A 19325-nucleotide genomic window follows, 5' to 3' on the forward strand; every position below is an offset into this window, starting at 1 on the left:
AGGTGGGGTCTCAGTGAGAGTGTAGGAGGGAGGGGCGCAGATCAGCCATCCTGCCCCAAGGGGTCGGCGGGACTGAGGTTTCCCTGTTGAAGACCTTACCCAGGTGCCAGGAAGTAAAGAGGACTATTCTGTCTCTGCTTTCTCCTCCAGCCTTAGTGAGGTTCTCTGGGCAGAACTGACGTCACCCTTCCTCTCTCTGAATATCCTGGTATTTGTTGGTCAAGTCTGTGCATCTGTCTGATGGGGGTGCGGGGACTTTTGAGATCAAAGGCCATGCTGCTTCGCACACGCACCTGGGACGCACACAGCTCTGCCCGCGCAGAGCCAGTGACTTGTGCCGGGCAGCGTGGCGGAAAGGGAGGCGGCCGGAGCCAGTGGCTCCAGGCGGCAGGATGCATGTGGCTCTGGCTGTATCCTCCTCCTCGTATGATGACGGCTGCCCTGACGACAGGGCAGCTTTGGGCAGGACGCCGTGCTGCTGGCTTGTGTGTGTGTCTGATGGCAGGAACGAGGCTACTGCTGCCCTCCTGCCTGGCCCAGCAAGCCCAGTCCTCAGCTGGTGTCTCCCCACACCCTAAGGGAAACTCCCCAAACGTGTCCCCCAGGGAAGTAGCCAGCCCTGGGATGAGAGAGCTAGGATGGGTGAGGACCAGACTCCTGTTCGTGCCCAGCCTGACCCCTCCTTCCCCCAACCAGGCCAGAAGAGGTGTGCTGGGGCAAGGGTAGCCCCGTGGAAAAGAAGGCCATCCCTCTCTGAGGGGACCAAAGGACCCTGCACTGAAGAGAGGCAGCCCCACAGAGCCCCTCTCCCAGCCCAGGGCCCCTCATCGGCCATGATTCTCAGCTCAGATACCATTCCTGAAAAGCCAGCTCCGGGGTCCCAGGCTGGTCACTGTCTCCTCCCAACAGATCTGCCCACAGGCCAGTGTCCCTGCTGGACAGGGGCTCCTGCCCTCCCCCCCCTCACCTCTTTGTTCAAAATGCCCTTTTCTAGGATGCATTCCCAGAAGCATTGCTGTAAGCAGGGCAGAGTGTCCTCACCTGCCACTGTCCGTACCACAGTCTGTGGACCTGAGCCCGACTACTGCTTGTCTCTCTTGGTGACATCCAGTGTGAGGGCCTGGGTCCATCTGCCCCTTCTATTGTGCTGACGCTCTCCGAAGGCAGAGGCTATTTCTCTCTCTTCTTCTTACCTTTCTATCATATCCCCATGAGAGAACTTGCTGGGGTGGGGGGCGGTTGGGTATATTTAGGGATCAGTTATTCTGGGTCTGGGTTATCAGCAAAAAGTGCCTTGGCTTTGGTGGGGCGAGCGGGTTGGTTCCCACAGGGCCTCTGATTTCTGGGCGTGTGAATAACACTCGCTCTGATGCTCCAAGTGCCCGGCAGGTGCTGGGCTCAGATCTGGTCCACTCAACAAATGTTCCTCTTCCCGCCCAGGCTCACTGTGCTCCGTCTCCATTGAGAAGGCACTGCCCGAGGACAGGGGCTTATACAAGTGCGTAGCCAAGAACAGCGCCGGCCAGGCTGAGTGTTCCTGCCAAGTCACCGTGGACGGTAGGTCGTGCCCACCCACCACTGCCACACGTAGAATCCCGCTTCTCAGCGCCCCCTTCCCACCGAACCTGAACAGGGCTGCAGCCGAGGCTGCCATCCCAACCTGAGGCGTTCACTTTGTGGGTGACAAACCATCTTCTGCAAAACAATGAGACAGGAAGGAAAGTGGGAGCTCTACTTGGCGGTCCCCTGTGGCCTCACAGCCCTGTCCCCGGCTGGGAAGAGGGCTGCTCACCTTGCTGGTCCCCCCTCCCGAGTCCTGACCCCCACATGCCAGGCAGGGAAGGGCAAGACAGGGCAGGAGGAGAAAAGACACACCCACAGGAAAATGACTACATAGTATTTTACAAGCCACAACGAACAAGTGTCAGTGCCGGCAGGACAGACCCGTGAGGAAGAGGGAGCAGAGTGAGGTCCAAGTGGGGACACTTCCTCCAGGAGGTGAGTAGGGGCTGAGGCTTTGGGTAACAGGGACAGGCCTGCCTCTGCAGTTAGAGAAAAGTATTATAATACAGCAGAGAGAGAGGAAGAGACGCGTGGGGACGGAGAGGCTTACCAGGTCTGAGTGGAGTTTCCTGTGAGGAAGGGGCGAGTCCAAGCTGTAAGGAACGGGGATTTGTCCTAAAGAAATGCAGGTAGTGTGTTTGTGACTTTCCTTTTCTCCTCTGTGTAGGGTTAGAATTAGAGGCTTGGAAGTAGACGGTTTAGGCCACCACCCTCACTTGACAGGACGGGACACCCAGGCTGTTCAGAGAGGGAAAGCTTCCCTCATGAGGTTCCCTGCTCTACTGAGGGCCAAGCCAGGGCCAGAGTCCCGTCTTGGGACTTGCAATCCAGTGCCCTTTCTTGGTTTTTTGTTACTTGCCTGGAACTGTCTAAAAAGGCAGTTTGGGGAAAACAATTTCTTGCCCTTGAAATGCCTGGTTAGTAACTATCAGTGACAGGTTAAAAGCTAGTGTCCAAATAAGGCATCTTGAAGACCAGCTTTGTTGTTCCTCTGACTTTGAATATAATCACTTGACTTCTAAACCCCTAACCTGTTTCACCGCCATTCCACAAGATGTGGAATCATTGTCTCCATTCTGGATTTTGTAATATGATTTCCTGATCATAAAAGCCAAGATCCTTGATACATAATGAGTGGGAGAAAAGAAAAGAGAGTCTTAAAAACCAAAGTCTTTTTAAAAAAAACATATAATGGCAACACAAATTAAATTGTCAGTAGCCAACAGTAAACCTGAAACTGTAGAATATTGTGGGTGTCTCCCTGGAGTTCTGTGAATGTGTTTGTCACAGGGGCTCTTGAGTCTAAGGGAGCAGATTCCATGGGTTAAAGTGTATGGTCAGTTCAGAAGGGGGCTAGAAACACATGTTCTGAGGCTAGGGGCTGCTGCTTCTGATTACTCCTGTCACCCACCCAGGTCAGAGTTCTGCTTCTTTCTAGACAGGTACTGCAATTTAAAAAACAGTGTTTCTGGGAACTTGACCCCAGAAACCTATTTCTAACAGCGCCACACTTGGGACCCATGCTGGTTCCAGAAGGAAGCCCCGCCTGTTAATGAGGTTATCTGCTTTTGGAATCCCTAGCCTCTTTGGGTCCTATTTACATGGCTAGCTGAAGGCAGGACAGCAATTCATTCTCCTTATCTGCAAAGTGTCAGCACCTTTTCCAGAAACAGCAAATGGCTCATTTTTTAACATTTCCTTTTTCCCTAGAGAATACATTTGGGGATTCTTTTTTTCTTTTTTTTTTTTTTAAGGTTTGGGGAACTTATTCTGCAACTTAAAGGGCTTCCTTTGCCCCTAAGTTGGTCTCCTTCTAATCTCGGCCATCATAATGTATCTATGGTTCCTTCAGAGGGGCCTCTGCGGGGTTTGGCCTCAGACTACAGACTGGGATGTGGGTCTTAGGAGAAGTGCTAGGAAGGGGATGAGAGGGAGACCAGCTGAGATAACAGGGCCGATTCCGACTCCGGGTTAATTGGGTTTTGTTTTGTATTTTTTCAAAGAGAAAAAGGGAAGGGCAGCCCCCCTCCACACCCACTCTTTTCCCTTTTGCTACACCTGGAGCTATATTCTTGTCCTTCCTGCCGCATTTAGCTTTATCTTTCCGTCAAGAGCCACCTCTGGGCAAATAGGAAAGGACTACAGGCTCCTGAGCTGCTCCCCCGCCCCCTTTCAGCATCTTTCCCCCTGCGCTCCTCTCAGCTAAATAGGCTTCAAGTCCTGCTCTGTCCCCGATCATCTCAGCTCTCCCCACACCCTTAGGCGATAGTACCCGGCTTAGAGGTCCCAGTGGGCCCATGCACCCTTTGATATTATAGGCAAACTTTTATGTGTTTGTGGATTAGAGCATTTTTCTGAAGAAAGGGTCCACAGTTTTTAAACAAATTCTTAAAAGAAGCCATGAATTAAACTACGGTGAAGAACCGCTTGCCCTAAGAAGTAACCTTGACTGAACTTTGAAGCCTAGTTGTTGGGCAGGGTCTTCCATTGCTCTCCATCTGCAGCTGCCCTGCTAAACCTCTGGATAAGACCAGTCTTGCTTCCCTCCTAAGGGGCTGCAAGGTCCTTCTCTCGGGGTGGGGACCACAGCTAATGCTGATGTCAGGCTGGCCCTGCCCCCGACAGTCACTCACTATCACTCACGTAGCCTGTGCTAGACACCATTTAGACTATATATCTGTGGCTAATAGAATGATGTATTTCAAGACCTCATGAAAATGACTTTGGCTCATTGGCTGTTCCGTATTAGCCACACTACTTCTTCCCTCTTATAGAAAAGACAGGGGGAGGTAGCCTTTATAATGCAGCACATCTGGCTCTTTTAATCCTGCTGTTTGGGTTGTTTCCATAAGAAAAAGGGTGCTCTGTGCACTTTCTTGATTATGGTCCTACCGCCATTCCTTCCAGGTTAGCAGCAGACATGTCAACTTGTACCACAGAAGGCAGCTGAAGCCTGGGGTGGGTAAGGACTTGTCCGAAAACTCACCCAGGAGGAGAAAAAGCTGACCTTCAAGGCCTGCCATGGCCTGCCGTGGCCAGAAACTCTTGTGCATTTTTAGTTTATGCAGCAGTTGGGCAGGGTATCTTTCTCAGTGGCAAAACCCAGGCTCAGCGAGGGTCAGCAGCCGTCCCCAGTCACTCAGACAGTAAGCAGGAGATGCCGTTTCCCTGGGTGTCTCTGATCCCAAAGCCCAGGCCCTTCGAGCCACGCTGCACAGGGAGTCACATGACTCCCTGGCATGAGTTACCCTGGCAGGACTCCAACCCAGGTGTGTTTGGTTCCAAAGTCTGCACCTTTCCACCACTTGCATGGCCTCCCCGTCTAGTGAATAACATGGCAGTGTCCACTGTCCGAGAGATCCAGATCTTCCTTACTAACAGCACTTCTTGCTGGGAAGTCCTTCTGCACCTCTGGCCTGAGTGGCCCACTCCCTCTCATTCAGACCCAGGTGAGAGGTGAGGAAGCAAAGCCCTTTGTAGGCCCAAATCCCAAGACCGGGCAGATCAGGCCGCCCTTCCCAGCCACCTTGCCAAGGGCATCGGGCCTCAGCTACCAGTGAGATCAGGGGCTTTGTAACCATGGAGGCTGGTGTGTGCATGTGGTAGGGGGTGGCGTTCCCATGGGCCTTCTCTCAACCCGTATGTCAGTGCCCGCTCTGCTCCTGGGGCTGGGGTTAAAAGCAGTGAACGAAACAAGTTCCTGTTCTCAGAGCCTTTACATTCGAGTGAGGGAGAGACAAAAATACGGATGAACAGATATGTCATACGATCTCAGGCAACAACACATGCTGTGAAGAAAGCAGAGCAGGGTGATGGGGGAGCGTGCTGTTGTTGGAGAGGGTGAGGCCTCTCTGAGGAAGAGGCATTTGAACAGAGGCCTGAAGGCATTTGGGAAGGAGTCCCAGCAGTAGCACGGCAGAGGTAAGGAACAGGAGCAAAACCCTGAGCTGAGACTGTACGAGAGGCACCCCAGAAGGAGAAGTAAGGAGGCCAGGGTGGCCGAGCCCCGGGCCCGGGGCAGAGTGGTAGGAAATGAGACTGAGGAGGACCAGATCTGCAAGGCCATGTAGGCTGTGACCAGGACACCGGATTTTATTATAAGTGCGGTGGGACAACCCTGGCCATTGTAAAGGATCACTCAGGCGGTGACCAGACCCAGGAGGAGTAAGAGGGAGAGCAGATTCGAGGTTGCCACGATAGCCCAGGCATGAGATGATGGCAGCTTAGACTCTATGGAAGAGGTGGGAAATGACCAGATTTATAATGTTTTGACAGTACAGCTGATAAGATTTGCTGATGAATTGGAAATAGAAAGGGAAGTCAAAGGTGACCCTTAGTTTTCGTGAGGGAGCACAGGTCAATGGTGGTACCACCTACTAAGATCAGAATGGGTAGGGGTGGGGTACAGTCAAGACTTTCGTGTATGTGAAGTTTAAGGTGTCCATTAGACATCCAAGTGGGCCTATTGTGTAGGTTGACCTTTAGATGAATCTGGAGTTGAGGAGGGAGGTCGGGGTTAGAGGCAGGACATGAGGAGCCATCTTCATGAGGCCACTGAATGCCCTGGGAGTATGTGAGGTCCCCAGGGGTGGATGTGGATGGAGGAGGGAAGGAGAGAGTCCGACACTGAAAAGTAAGGCAGGACAGAGGTCTGCGAAGGAGACGGAGAAGGACTGGCCATGATGAGACAGGAAGAAATCAAGCAGAGAGGGGTGTCCCAGAGGCCAAACGGTGATCATTTCAATAAGAAAGGAACGATGGAGATCAATGTGTCAAAAGGCTCTGCCAAGTAGAATAAGATGAGCCTGAGCGTTAGCCATTGGATTTGGCAACTCGGGGCGATTTGCAACTGTAAGAAGGGAGTTTAAAGCCTAGTTTGAGGTGTATGCAGCTAATAACCAGCTGGGTGGGGATTTAAGCCCACACCTTGGCTCCTAACCACTGTGGTCCACTGCCTCCATGGCCAGGGAGCCCTCTGACTGTGGCTGAGCCGACCCCCACTTCTTTTGTTGGCCTCGGTCTGCTCCCACTCCCATTTGTTCTTTATATTGTCTCAGGCAGCTAAAATGTATTAGGTTGAACTAAATAAAATTGCTATTTTAGTAGGTCAAAAACACTTGAATATTGGCGAATGGTGTGGTTCAACCTGAAACACGGGTATAAAGCACTTAGCATCGTGCCAGGCACGGCCTGAGTACCCAGTAAATGCCAGCTCTTACTCCACATCTCATTCACTCCTCTGTTGGGGTGGTGTTATTCCCTTTTTCCTGGTGAAGAAGGTCAGGAACTTGCCCAAGGACTCACAGTCACCGGCCTGCAGAGCCAGGAAGGTACTCATCCTGACCAGAGCTCTCTCCCTCCTGATTTTGCCAGCATGCTGCTCGCTCCTGGGCAGACAGAGAGAGAGAGAGAGGCCAGCCCCTCTGCCCTGCCCCTTCTGGGGCTCCTGGAAGCTCAGACCCCCCTCCCAAAAGCCTCCCAAGACCTCACTCCCCCTGCCTAGGGTTGCAGCTCTGGGAATGACCTCTCTCGGGGGAGACAGAAGAAGAAATGCTGTGTTGGAAGGCTGAGCCCAGAGCTAGCCCAGGAGTGGAAGGGGTGAGGCATTGTCCATATAAGGACACGTTTTCCTCTCTATGTTGAGGCCCCCCCCACTCCTCACACCACCACCTTCCTCCCCGCTGCTTCTTTGGGGGCACCAGCAGACCAGCAAAGGACTCCAGCCCTGGGGCCCAGATCTAGAAATGGAGTTCAATTTCATCACAAACTGATTAAAATAGACAGAAAATACACGCTGCTCTTAAACTTTTATTACTATTATTTTTATCCCCTGGGCAGCCATGTGAGCACAAAGCTGGTTCTGATTAAGCACGTGGTCCTCCCAGCCCACTCCTTGCTGCGGTTCTCACGGACAGACTGACGGCTAGTGGCTCGTGGTGCAGGCACAGCCCACAGGGGGCGGGGGTGCTGCAGAGGGAAGAGGGGGCTCGTTCCACCACTGTGGGGCTCCAAGGCTGGGGGTGTGCCTGGTCTGCCAGGGAAACTTGAGCCCCTTTCCTCACGGCCAGATGGAAAGATAAGGAACATCTACAAACAAGGCTCAAAGCACATGACGGGGTGGTGTACTCACAAGTCAGTGTAAAGCAGGCACCCAAGAGCTGAGGACGGATGAGGAGGCAGGAAACATGCAGCAGGGGCCCATTGGGGAGGGCTTTGTGAAGGTGGAGGATTCTAAAGCGGATTTGGGAAGGAGGCGAGGAAATGCGGCAAACAGGAGACATGAATGAACAGGTAAATGATCACCGTCGCACGCGTCCTCTCCCTAGAGCCTTGTAGTGCCGTGAGGCAGAGAAAATAAGTGTAGTTTCCCTTGTACAAATGTGGGAACAGAGACCTGGGGTAGCTGAAATTATTTGCCCACGATCCCAGGATTGCTGATGACAAAGCTGCACCTAGAGCCCTCCTCTCTCCATCCCTACTCTAATGATGCTTGGAAGCAAAGCCCACCATGACCCCACGAGGAGAGGAGGAATCTCAGTCCCTGTCTCCTTTCTTTCAGGAGCCCAGGAAAACTGGCCTCTCCTCCTTTGCTTGCTTATGCCTCAGTTTCCCCATCAATTAAAAAAAAATCTCGGTCCTTCCTTGTCTCCCTCCTCTGATGCCCTGGAACTCACTGGGAAAAAGACGGCAAAGCGAGTACTTATGCCAAGGAAGCGAGGACTGTCTGTGCACACTCTGTCCTCGCCTCCTCTTCCTTAAAAGGGGGGAAAACAAAGAAATTTCTGAGTGTGCCTTTCTTTAAATTGTCATTGGTGCTGTCAGAAGTGCTGGTCTTGAAGGAAGGGAAGAAGGGAGGGCCTCAGACAAGGGAACCATAGACTCACCCCATGACCTTGGTTTATGGCAACCTGATCTGCAAATATCAAGGGAAGCATGGACAGGAATAGTCCCTGAGACCCACTCTCACCTCTACACACACACACACACACACACACACACACACACACACACACACACCCCTCTACACACACACACCCACACACACACACACACACACCTCTACACACACACACACACACACACACACACACCTTGAGGAGAGAGACTAGGAGTTTTCAACCTGGCGGCATATTATTTATCCCCAGATCCCCACCCAGACCAATTAAGCCAGGATCTGGGGAGTGAGATACCTAGGTACAGGTGCTTCTAATGTGCAGCCAAGGTTGAGAACCAGAGGTTGATAAATGCATACTGAGGATTGTTCTGTAGATGAGAATGACCACTATGTCCGGGGAAAATACCCAATGTGAGAAAAATGAAATCATCCCCTCCCCATGGGACTTCCTGCTCCTCCACCCATGTCCACACAGAACCTGGTGGGTGGGCGGCCCACTGAGGAGACAGGAACAGGCCGTGTCAGCTACGGATGGCAGGGATCCCTGACTCCTCATCTGGGGCTCTTTTGCTCTTACGAAAGGTGGCAGAAGAGTAACACACAGTGGGGAATGGAGGCAGGGTAGGGGGCCGGGTTATCAAGCACTGCTCAAAGGAATTTCTTCCAGCTTCGTTCCTTCAGCTCCATCCCCTGAAATATACTGCTGGGAAGTTCTACTTAAGGATTACGTTTAATCGTTCCTGTAGTTACACATATACAGCTTTTGGCCGACTGCAGTGGGGGACTGTCCCCGCGGCCTTGGAGACCTGTGTGCTGTGCCCGAGCCTCCGTTCCTGGATTACCCAGCTAATGGAGAGTGGGCAGGCCTTGGGTTGGGAAGGAAGCCTGACTGGTTTGGAGGAATTTATATGGACAGACCCACATTCTGGAGCAGGAAAGGGATCCAAATGCCATCTAGAAGGAGTAATGCATCCAGATGGTAGCACCAAGAGTCTGCATGCCGGGGAAGTGTACCCGCCCAGCCCCTAGTTCTGTGCTTCCGAGCCCACCCTGCAAAGCCCCAGAAGCCCAGTCTAGGCGAGAGCACGTGTTAGAGTCTGGGATTGCCCCACCGTGGAGGCGGGGACAGGGAGATGGCCCTTCCTCCCCAGACAGGCCTTAGGAATGCGGCCAAGCCTCAGCTGGAAAGTCCCACCCCCTCCTTTCTCCCTCTGCGCTTCCTCTTCAGGAGCAGGAAAAGGATGCACAGGAAGGGGCTCGGAGGGGGAGGCTCCCTCCCAGCATAGTCCCTGAAGAGAGTTCCTTGCGGGGAAAATGCTGGAGCCTAGTGATAGCGGTACAGCCAGCTCCTTATCCCGGTCCCAGCAGCTTGCTAGAGCCCAGTCTCTTCTCGGCCCAGGGAGGGCCTTTTCCACCCAGCCCAGCGCTATGTCACCCTGCTGCCCTGACAAGGGAGGGTTTCCCCCGGCATCTTCCACACTGGGCATGAATGGGAAGAGGGGGAGTGGAGGACAGCCCCGCGGAGGTTGTGCGCTCACCCGGGCAGCATTTCAGCTCTGCCCAGAGGCTGCCGCTGCAGGGTTCCAGTGGCTCTGCTTTGGGGAGGGTGCAGCAGCCCCGACAAGGGCTCCAAGGCTCAGTCCAGAGCCCGCGAGGCATGCCGGCCGCCTGCTCAGAGGCCTTCATCTGGCCTGGAGGTCTGACTGTCAGTGTCCCTCGAGTCAGAGACAACAGGCCACAAGCCCCCTCCAGACCATGAAAACAGGGCAGCAACCCATCCCCTGCTTCCTCCATTCATGAGACCTCTGTACACAGAGCGGGCTTTTGGAAATCCAGAATGTTTAGCCCAAGTGAGTTAAGACCCAGTGAAGGGAAAAGATAGGCATTGGCGAGCAGAGGGGCTCTGACTGTCCCCCAGCCCTGCCAGTGATGCGATTCTGGCGGCCCGTGCCTGCAGCAGAGGCGAAAGCGCTACCCCGCTCCCAGGATAGCCTGTCCATCCGTCTTTGGGGCAGCTGTGCGCTGCACCTGATTTATAAGGCCGGGTGGCGAGGACACTCCTTCTTTGGTGCTCTTGAGAGGAAGGTGCCTGGCCTGCCCAGCAGGCGCTGAGGGCCCTCAGAGTGGAGCCGGGACGGGGAGGACCTGTCGGGGTTGAGGTGGGATGTTTATTGCGATGCCTCTTCTGCTTCCTTCCCTGGGCAGCTGCCTACTCATGTTTGTCGTTACCTGTTTTGTTCCAGATGCCCCCACCAGTGAGAACGCCAAGGCCCCGGAGATGAAAGCCCGGAGGCCAAAGAGCTCTCTTCCTTCCATGCTAGGAACGGAGAGTAAGTACTCATTCAGCTCTTCCAGGCAAACCCGGGTCTGAGGGCCGGCCGCTTCCCTGCCTGTGCTCCTCGGAACCTGGCCCCTGCCACCACCCTGGTGCCCTGTGAGCTCCCGGTGACCGAGCCACTGGCCTTTTGTCACCCCTCCCACCTCTCCAAGGCCTGAGTGGTGTTACACATCCACATCCTCTGGCAGCGTCACTCAGGCCCCTTCTGCTTCCCACCAAGAACCCTGGGAGACCTTCCCCTAATCTCTCGCAGTTGAGTCTTTCCTGCCACATAGACCTTCTTACACAGTGGCTCTGATCAGATCACCCCTGGTTGGAGTGCCCAGCGGTCCCCAGAGCCCACCAGTCCCGTGCAAGTGAACCTCTCACACTTTGCTGTCCTGGCACGCCTGCCACGTGTGGGCACACATTCTGACATCCAGCCTCAGCCTTTCTTTCCAAGCGCTGCCCCCCAGCTCCTTACTCCTATTTCATCCTCAAGCCAAACTGAGCTCCTCTGTGTGCACCGGACACCCCTGTGTTCCTCCCTTCGTGCCTTTGCTCTGGCACCTCTCTTGTGGGACAGACTCCCACTGAAAAGTCATCTCATCCCTGAGCTCGTCTTCGCTCCAGCTGAAAGGAACTCGTCCCTCCCGTGAGCCCCCATAGCACTCAGCATCCCCCTTCTGCCGTTGGCTGTCCTCTTCCCAGGGTCACGGTGACGTGTCTGTGTCTCATCCTCCTTCCTCCTTTTTAAGTTCCGTGGGCCTCCAGCTGGGCCAACTTAGGGGTGCACCTTTCAGGATGCCAGTGCCGTGACCTGCTCATAGAAAGGCCTTACCAGCATCTCTTAGAACAAACTTGCAGCTGTGGTCTAAATAGCCAAGCAGGGAAAGGGCTTCTCCTATGACTCTGCATCTGACTCTCTCCCTCTTTTCGGATCTTGGCTTCCCCCAGAACCCCTTATAAGCTTTTAGGCACTGTGCCTAGGGTCCACGGTGCTTTTACAGGCCCACAAAAATATTTCAATATCTTATAAAATTAGGGAAAAATTTAACTTTTAGGTCAAAGAAAATGTTTTAATTCATAACATTAATATATTCATCTTTATACCAATTCAGTTGTAAAATATAATTTATGTATGTATGTATGTAAGTATATACATTTTTTTACATTTTTTTTTTCTTTAGTGAAGGGAAGGAGCCTTCAAAGGCAAAAGTGCTTAGACTCCCCAAAGGGCATAATGCAGCCCTGGCTTCCGCTACTGATTAATTATTGGTCTAATTTTGTTAGAAGTATGCTTTAAAAACTCCAATTTTAACAAAAGATATGGGGTTGCTTGGGCATCCCCCAACACACTCTGTGTTTTAAAAGAGCAAAAGACAAGACAAACTCTTAATTACCCATACTAATAAAGGGAAGTGAGCTAGATTCATTCAAAGGCTGCCTCTCTTTTTCCATTACAAGGCAGTGTTCTGTAACTTAGTTTTATTCTCATCTCTTCAAAGCAACCTATTTGCCTTCCCAATGAGGAGCTTGGGTTCCTCATGCACATACCAGGGCAGCCAAATTGGAATGATAATTTCTCATGGATATTTAACCACTGGGAGCCTCCGATTATCAAAAGTGGACATTTAATAATAAGTTGTTGACAATGCATAAACAATTCTAAGAAAAACCTAGTGAGAATGGGTTAATGATTTTATCTTCCGAAAGGATTTCTTGGGCCTGTGTTCTATTTAGTTATGGGAGAAAGTCCTCGGGAGAGACATGGGATCTCATAAGAGCGCCAAGTGATGGTAAACTGGGTCTGATGCGATTGTTCTCCTCTCCTGGGGGCAGAAGCAGGAGTGCCTGGCATTCGAGCTGGGAGGTCAGCAGCCTCCTGTCCTCAGCTCTGGCACATCTATTCCGGTGAGATCCTGAGGGAAGTGAGGTGGGGTCAGAGGAGAGCCGTGAAAGAGAAAAACAAACTGGAGACAGTGAGCTGACCCGGGACCTGGGCTCTTTGCCCTGGAGAAGAGAAGGCTGTGGAAAACCCCAGCCAAGCTGTCATCATGCAGTTCCAGGGCAGGGGCTCTCCACCCTGGCTGCATGTTAGATTCACCTGGGGAGCATTTAAAACCACTGCTCCCTGCTGCACCCCAGCCTAATGAGATCAGAATCTCTGGCAGTGGGACCCCAGCTTCAATGTATGTTTATGCTCCTGGGCTATTCCAAGGTGCTGTCAGCCAGGCTGGAAACCAGCTGTCCAGAGGGAAGCCCGGGGCCCTTGCACCGCTGGTCTTGAGAAGCAGAACCGGGTCCCCTCTACTAACTCCATTAAATGTGGAACCACCATGGGCCCCCGGCCCAGGTCCTCAGGGCACTTCCATCACCTGCCTTTAGGGAGAGAGCAAGATGCTCTGGTGGAGTCTGGACTCCATGGTTCTTTCCCCTCCGAAGGGTGCAGAGAAAGGGGCTCAGTGGGCGGTGCTGCTCAGAGGGAGGGGCAGCTGAAAGCGCTTCATCTCCGTGGCAAACAAACACATTCGTGACTGCATCAACTCCAGCTGACACTGCTTGTCTGCTGAAGGGGAATTTCACTCTGTGTAGAAAGCCTTCACGTTGGAGTTACAGACAGATGTCTTACTCCCAAATGAATGGAAGTGTGTGTCTCTATGTATAGTAATGGCCATGTTGAACCCCTCTGCCGGCCCACGCCTCCTGCCCCCCATCATCCCAGCCTGTCACTCCCTGGGGCACTGAGAGCATTAGCAGCGACTTTTCCTTAGAAACCTGCAGAGTTTCCTGGGTGCCTGTGTACCACCGTGGGGCTTCCTTCCCAGGAGGCTCCTGAGAAAGCAGCTGCCCAGAGATAGGGAATGAAGGGGGTGTCTTTTAGGCCTGCACCCCCAGTTCTTTTCTCACTTTGGGGGATAATTTATATGATTTATCAATTACATAAGTTAAATATGCATGCCTTCTTGTTTAAACATTTTAACTCGTACAGAAGTTTACCAAGTACAATGTGAAAGCCCTCTTTCATCCTACCCCTAATTTCACTCACCTCCTCAAATATATTCACAATTGCTTTTTTCTGAATATTCACATATACACATGCAAATATTTCAGTTGGATTTTTTTCTCACAGAAATGGAATTATGCCGTCTGTACACCTCTGCAACTTGCCTTTTCCTCTTAGCATTGCCATCCCCAGTCCCAGACATCTCTGTTTCCATGAGAAAGCCCAGATTCTCACGTTGCTGAGTGGTCTGGCTGTGTATGTGTGTTCATTTTCATCAAGGGCTGGGAAGTACCTAATCTAACCAGGAAATCCATCTTTCCTCCAGTGACCGAGGGAAGGCTGAGTGGTTTCCTTGTCAAATAGATGGTGGCCAGATCCCTGTCTGCATGCCCTCCCCTCCCCAGCTCGGATGTTCGGTCCTGTGAGGGAGCTGTCAGGTGTGAACGTGGACGGTGCTTGTCCACACTGGCCTGAGAGCCCCTGGGGGCACCGCTGCTGCCCAGCTCTGGGGAGCGTGAGGGAAAAGCCAAGCTGATTTGCCCAAACCCAAGGGGCCGGATGAGAGAAAACTGACGAGAGTACAAGTTAACCTGCCAGACACCAACTCACAAGTACAGAAGTGAGGAGGGGGTCGTCTGGGAAGATTTTGGGATGAGGGAAACGCTAGGCCAGGTTATGAAAGAGGAGAGGAATGTGGTTTGGTTGAGGAGGAACTGTAACACTCCTCTTGTGAGGGGAGACTGGAGGGAGGAATGCGCAGGTACTATCGTGAGGGCCCCCGATTCAGTCACCTGCCCATCGCACAAAACAAGAGTTTTTGTTTTTGTTTTTGTAATAGTAATCTTTTATTTATTTATTTATTTTTATATTTATTTTTGGCTGTGTTGGGTCTTCGTTTCTGTGCAAGGGCTTTCTCTAGTTGCGGCAAGCGGGGACCACTCTTCATCGCGGTGTGCGGGCCTCTCACTATCGCGGCCTCTCTTGTTGCGGAGCACAGGCTCCAGACGCGCAGGCTCAGTAGTTGTGGCTCACGGGCCTAGTCGCTCCGCGGCATGTGGGATCCTCCCAGACCAGGGCTCGAACCCGCGTCCCGTGCATCGGCAGGCAGATTCCCAACCGCTGCGCCACCAGGGAAGCCCCCAAGCAAGAGTTTTTTGAGCACCCATGCAACAGGCATCCTCTGAGCCACTCAATCTACGTCGCTTCAGGCAAGTCTTATTCAACGAGCTACAAACGGTTGTTCCCATTTTACAGATGAGCAACTGAGTCTTAGAGAACTAAACTGTCTTGCCCAGAGTCTCACAGCTCACAGCTAGTTACAGGTGGGCACTGTGAGGGCAACCCTGATCTCCGTTCCTCCCACGCCACCCCGTGCCTTCCGTAGTCTCAGGGCCATCCCTTGTGCTGCCCACACAGTGGACGCCGTCCACCAGCGGGGACAGAGGTCTGACTGCCATCAGAGCTGGGGGGAGAAGAGGGTGACAGCAGGCATGCTTCCCTGCTTCCCTGGATCTTGAGACCTGTCAGGGTCTTTGCCGCATGCCTCTCAATGGGAATTTTTTTCTAACTTTATTTTGATATAATTTCAAATTTACGGAAAAGGTGCACGAATAGTACAAGAAACTCTTGTACACCCTTTACTTAGATTCATCAATTATTTGCCTTTTGTTCCATTGTTTTGTCATTCTCTGTGTATAAACTCATATATATATACACCATTCATCAAATATTCATATCTATATATCTATATACACTGTATATATACTATATATACACTATATCTGTTCATATATATTCACCATTCATCATATAGACGTATATATACCGTTTACAAATAGAGACATCATGCCCTTGACCTCTAAATATCTACTGTGTATCTCCTAAGAACATAGCCACAATGCAATTATTAAAATCAGGACATTTAACATTGAACCGATACTGTTTAACCCACGGTCCCATATTCAATTTTTGTCAATTGTCCCACTATCCTTTATGGCTGCTTTCCCCCATCTTGATGGGAATTCAGTCTCAGCACTCCTGGAAAACTTTATGCACTCCTCCAGCCCAGAGTGGGTCGTCTCCCACCTTTGGAGAGAGAACAAGAGAGACGCGCGTGGGCCCGGGGGAGAAGTATCCTCCATCTGTGACGGGGATGGGGGGCGTGGGTAGACAGCAATACCCTTCCTTGTTGGACCTCCAGATGCCCATTTACTGTGCCCGGTGGGGCAGTGCTCAGGCACAGGGCATAGCCAAACAGCCCCTGGGCTGGAGAGCAGGAAATGAACGTCTTGGTTCTGCCTCTAATTGAACACGTGGCCTTAGTCAAAGCCCTTCCTCCCTCTGCACCTGTCAAATGGGGACTTTCTCCGACTGACCCCCCAGGCCTTTTCCAGCTCTGACATCAAGCCATTCAATAGAATGCTTTTCTTTGGAGTGATACAGCACAGGTGGGGTTGGCCAACACCCTCTGTATCATCTGGTACATGAAGGGTGGAAGCTCCAGCAAGCATGAACACACAGCAGCAGAGATATCCTGATGGGAAGGAGGCCATGTGCATAGAGTCCAGGCTCAGGGTGTCCAGCTGGAGGGGATCTGACTGGAATTTTGTGTGAGAGAGGCATTGATGGGGCTGAAGGATGGTTTGAGAAAATACAGAGAGGCACTGCCGGTGCGATAACAGGCTCAGGGGTTCCTCCTATCAGTCCGTAAAGCTGACGGTCTTTTAGAAAAGAGATAGAGGAACATCTACAAGGTGCTTTTACAACTAGGGGACAGGAACCAGTGCCTCTCCATCTCTGAAATTTCAGTGCCTGGTGTGAAGTAGGGATATAACAAGTATTTCACTTTTCAAATGTATTTATGAGTTCCCCTGCTTCTGGGATCGGAGGAGGATGCAGGTGGAACACCACTTTGTATTCCATGCCTGGCCTTGGCCTTGAGCTTCACCTCTGATATCGGTCACTTTGACCTCACTGACTACTATCCCAGATTACGATGCTCTTAGATATCTTTGCCTTGGTCTCCTGTATGTGTCTCTCTCTGAAACCAAAAGTCAGTCACCTTGAAAGCATCTTTGGATATCAAAAGCAGTGTCCAATTATCCAGAAGGTTTTCTCCAGGATCAAATCTTTCTTTTGATCAGACTCTCTCCAGGATTCAGAGGGCTGGAAGGAAATGCTGGAGAGATTAAGACTTGGCATCAAGACTTGCTTGACAGGGAAAGATGTGGGACCCTGGGAGAGAAGTGGGGGTATTTCCATGAATGTCTTTGAAAGCTGGCACCAAATCCTGGTTACTCCCAACCAAAATACTGGTCTCTGAAGAGTGATGGTGGCCATGCCACCCTCCACCACACCACGCATGCGGACCTGTGCTTCCACCCCTGGGCTGCCACCTCCAGATCCTTCCCAGCTCTTCCATTGTCTCCCACAAGCCAGTTCAATGGCAGGATGGGTCCTCCCAGGCGAGGGCCTGGAGGATGCCCATCAAGCAACACCGACACTGCTCTCCTGGCCGTGCTGGGCTGCCTCTTTCACAGCTGTCCTGATGTTCTGTGCCCTGGGGGCTCAGGGCTGGGTGTTTGCAGTAACAAGAGGAGCGGTGTTCCTCTGGAATCTTCTTACATGACAGCCTTTGCTATGAGGGGATGTGTATAGGAAATTTGCCCAGAGATGTTCATTCTGGAAAAATGACTAATATTTTTCTACAGGTTTGTAAGGAGGGGTTGGAAAGGGCCTAATTGTGTGGGGGGAGGGAGAGGGACATTGTTGGGGGGTTTTCAAGTCCCCTGGAGCCCTGAGCCTCCCCCAGTGCAGGACAGTGAGATTCAGCCTTCCACCCCCAGGTCCTCACCGCCACCCTCCTGTTCTGACACAGCCCTGCAGGGTAGGTGCTCTCCCTCCACACGTCACCCAACCCGAATCCCCTTCAGGAGCTTGTGGCAGAAAGTTAATGCTGATTTTGGGAATTGTGAAGGGTTTGATGTCTATTTTTAGCTAGCTACCTAAAAAAGGAAATGTCCCCAGAGAGGCAGAGATCCAGGGACCTCCCTGTACCCTGGGCTGTTCATGCCACCTCCCCAATTCCCTTTGGCTTTCCATTATCTCAGACCCTTTTGAAGCTGTAAGACCCGCCTTCAGGCTCTGTAAATATCTACCAATTGCTGGCTCTGATCTTTCCGGGGATCACTGGAGAGAGGGACTCATGTGTCTTCAGACTGAGCAGTCTGGAAACTTCTGTGGGGTGCCGACCTCTGCCCTCCCAGGGCAGAGGAAGGTTCATGAGGCCAGGACTAGGTGGGTGGGGGCAGGCTGGGGCAAAAGCAGAAGATGGATTACCCAGACAATTGGAGGCCAGCCTTCTCAGCCCAGCCCCATGTTTCCCAGGAACCTTCTAAATTCAGTGCTTTGATTTGTGATGTTTTTATTGGGCTGCTTCACTTCTTCCAGCCTCAGTCCCCTGTCTGGGGTGGAAGGCCCAGCACCTGGCAGCTTTGATCTAATTGGTAACAGAGCAAGGGACCTTCTCCTTTTTGTGGAAAGTTGCACAAGGATTCAAGCCAATGGGCTTTATCTCTGAGCATCAGAGCCCAGGGGTGGGTTGGAGTGTTCTTGGGAATTGCCATGTTAACAGAGATCCTCGGGGGTTCCATTCATTCCTTTAAGAGCTGTTTTCTAGCCTGTGCCAGGTACTGAGCTACACATTGGGGATACAGAAAATGAACAGGATGGGCCCCATTCCTGTCCCCAGGGAGCTTGCTGGGGTATATGCATGTTGGGGGCAGGTTTCTGCAATTGCAGTGCCTTGTGATGACTGCTGATTGAACTGCCTTGGAGGGGCATGGAACCCAGCCTGGCAGCAGTGATGCGTGAGCTGAGACCTGTCCCAGAATGTGCAAGAGTCAGCAAAGAGTTGACAACAAAACCCTGGCATTGCAGAAACTGAAAGGCCTTCAGTGTAGAGTACAGAGCAGTGCCCCCCAGAAGCTGGCACAGGAACCAGCAACATCCACACCCCAGGAAGGTCAGGAGTCCGTGTTTTCAGCAAGTCTCCCGGGTGATCGTCATGCACGCTAGATTTTGAGAACCACTGACACTGAGCATACAGGGCATGGGTGAGGGTGTTCCCCAAGAGTTAAAAAGAAGGCTGGGGATGAAAGTCGGGGACAAATCTTGAAGGCCCTTGTCTGGTGAGTTGGACTTGATCCTAAGAGGCAGTGGGCAGCCACTGGAGAGGTTTCAACAGTGGAGTGACATCAGACTTGCGTTTGAGAAAGACCATTTTGGCCACTGAGTGATGGACCTATTAGTGTGGGGACAGGGGATCAGAGGTCTAGGAGGTGGTACAGTTAGGACTAGAATGGTGACAGCGGGGATGTGGAAGTGGGACCAAGGAGGTTATCTTGCTGATGGAATTGAAAGATGTCAGTTCGTGACCGGATATGGGCAGGGAGGGGGCCTTGGGAGAAATGGGGATGAACAGCAGTATGGGAAGAAGAACTGGATTTGGTTTTGGATGTGTTGGGTTTGCGGTATGTGCCTAG

General features: G+C 52.1%; 1 protein-coding gene across 9 annotated transcripts in view; it reads left to right on the forward strand.

Annotated features, from left to right (window-relative positions):
• The window catches only part of MYLK (myosin light chain kinase), a 270332-nt gene that overhangs the window by 195265 nt on the left and 55742 nt on the right, over window positions 1–19325 (forward strand). For 7 of the 9 annotated variants that reach the window (XM_082460944.1, XM_082460943.1, XM_082460942.1 and 4 more), the window contains 2 exons: window positions 1441–1557; window positions 10702–10788. In XM_082460944.1, coding sequence (XP_082317070.1) covers window positions 1441–1557; window positions 10702–10788 — 204 coding nt within the window. Of the gene's footprint in view, window positions 1–1440; window positions 1558–1870; window positions 1999–10701; window positions 10789–19325 lie in introns of those variants that run through there. The other 2 variants (XM_082460940.1, XM_082460947.1) reach the window with 2 other exon arrangements.

This window comes from Balaenoptera physalus (assembly GCF_965194825.1).
Source record: "Balaenoptera physalus genome assembly, chromosome: 4".
Lineage (NCBI taxonomy): Eukaryota > Metazoa > Chordata > Mammalia > Artiodactyla > Balaenopteridae > Balaenoptera > Balaenoptera physalus.